The sequence below is a fragment of the Camelina sativa genome, chromosome 4 (genome assembly GCF_000633955.1).
Source record: "Camelina sativa cultivar DH55 chromosome 4, Cs, whole genome shotgun sequence".
Taxonomy (NCBI): Eukaryota; Viridiplantae; Streptophyta; class Magnoliopsida; order Brassicales; family Brassicaceae; genus Camelina; species Camelina sativa.
In genome coordinates this window covers 7,008,704-7,009,948 of record NC_025688.1, presented here as the reverse complement: position 1 = coordinate 7,009,948, position 1,245 = coordinate 7,008,704, and the positions used below count along the sequence as shown (strand labels likewise).

At 41.3% G+C, this 1,245-nt stretch overlaps 1 protein-coding gene across 1 annotated transcript; it reads left to right on the top strand.

Moving 5' to 3' along the window:
* On the top strand, window positions 274-918 carry LOC104783631. The gene is made up of 2 exons (XM_010508766.1): window positions 274-624; window positions 709-918. Exons 1-2 carry the CDS (start codon window positions 274-276, stop codon window positions 916-918), a joined length of 561 nt encoding a protein of 186 aa, XP_010507068.1.

Genomic DNA, 1,245 nt, shown 5'->3' with positions numbered 1-1,245 from the left:
CATTCACAGTTATTAGAAGAAGGAAGAATCAAATTAAAATGTTAAAGAATGTGGAAGGGAGATGGATATGAAGGGAGATGGATATCGGATGAACAAGAATTGGAGAAAATGGCAATAGATTTCTATAAGAGGTTATATTCTCTTGAGGGGGGGGGGGGTTCGATGGATGCAGGGGGCTTGTTGCAAACTGGGTTTGTAAAGTTGTCGCAATTAGAGCTTACAGAACTGAATAAAACTTTTTTTGCAGTTGAAGTGGAGATTTCAGTTCAAAGTATGGGTACGTTCAAGTCTCCCAGTCCGGATGGCTTTCAGCCTGGCTTTTACCAGCATGGTTGGGATGTGGTTGGTCCATCAGTGGTTCACTTTGTGCTGGAGCTTTTTTATAGAGGGCTTCTACCGGAGGCAACAAATGACGCTTTGGTTGTTTTAATCTCTAAGGTGTTGAAAGCAGAATTGATGTCACAGTTTCATCCTATTAGTTTGTGTGGTGTTTTGTTTAAGAAGATTACAAAAACAATGGTCAACAGGATGAAGAAGGTGATGCCTAAACTTATTGGACATGCTCAGTCCAGTTTCATTCCAAGGAGACTAAGCACAAACAATATTATTGTGGTTCAAGAGGCGGTACATTCAATGAGGCGTAAGTAGGGGAGAAAGGGGTGGATGCTACTGAAATTGGATCTAGAAAAAGCGTATGATCGTGTACAGTGGGACTTCTTAGAGGAAACTCTTAAGGTTGCGGATTTTTCAGAGAATTGGCGTCAGTGGAACATGCAGTGTGTTAAGGGGCCATCAATGACAATTCTGTGGAATGGGGAAAAAACAACAATTTACACCATCAAGAGGGCTGCGCCAAGGAGATCCATTGTCGCCTTACCTCTTTGTTCTATGTTTGGAGAGGCTGTGCCATCTCATTGAGTTAGCAGTTGACTCGAAGGAATGGAAACCGATCAGTATCCTGAGAGGAAGGCTAAAACTGTCACATATTTGCTTCGCAGATGATCTCATCATGTTTGCTGAAGCACCTGTGGCATAAATCCGGGTTACCAGAAGGGTATTGGAGAGGTTTTGTCTTGCTTCAAGACAAAAAGTGAGTTTGGAGAAGTCTAAATTATTTTTATCTAAGAATGTGAGTCAAGATTTAGAGGAACGTATTAGTGCGGAGAGTGGAATAAAATCAACAAAAGACTTGACGAAATATCTTGGCACTACAGGAAATGTAGGTATTAATAGCGGTCGTTAAAT

Excerpts from the sequence above, each read along its gene's own strand:
- LOC104783631 (XM_010508766.1), top strand. The coding sequence starts at position 274 with ATGGGTACGTTCAAGTCTCCCAGTCCGGATGGCTTTCAGCCTGGCTTT. Across the intron at positions 625-708 it reads TTATTGTGGTTCAAGAGGCG|TGGGACTTCTTAGAGGAAAC; the intron begins GTACATTCAATG and ends GATCGTGTACAG.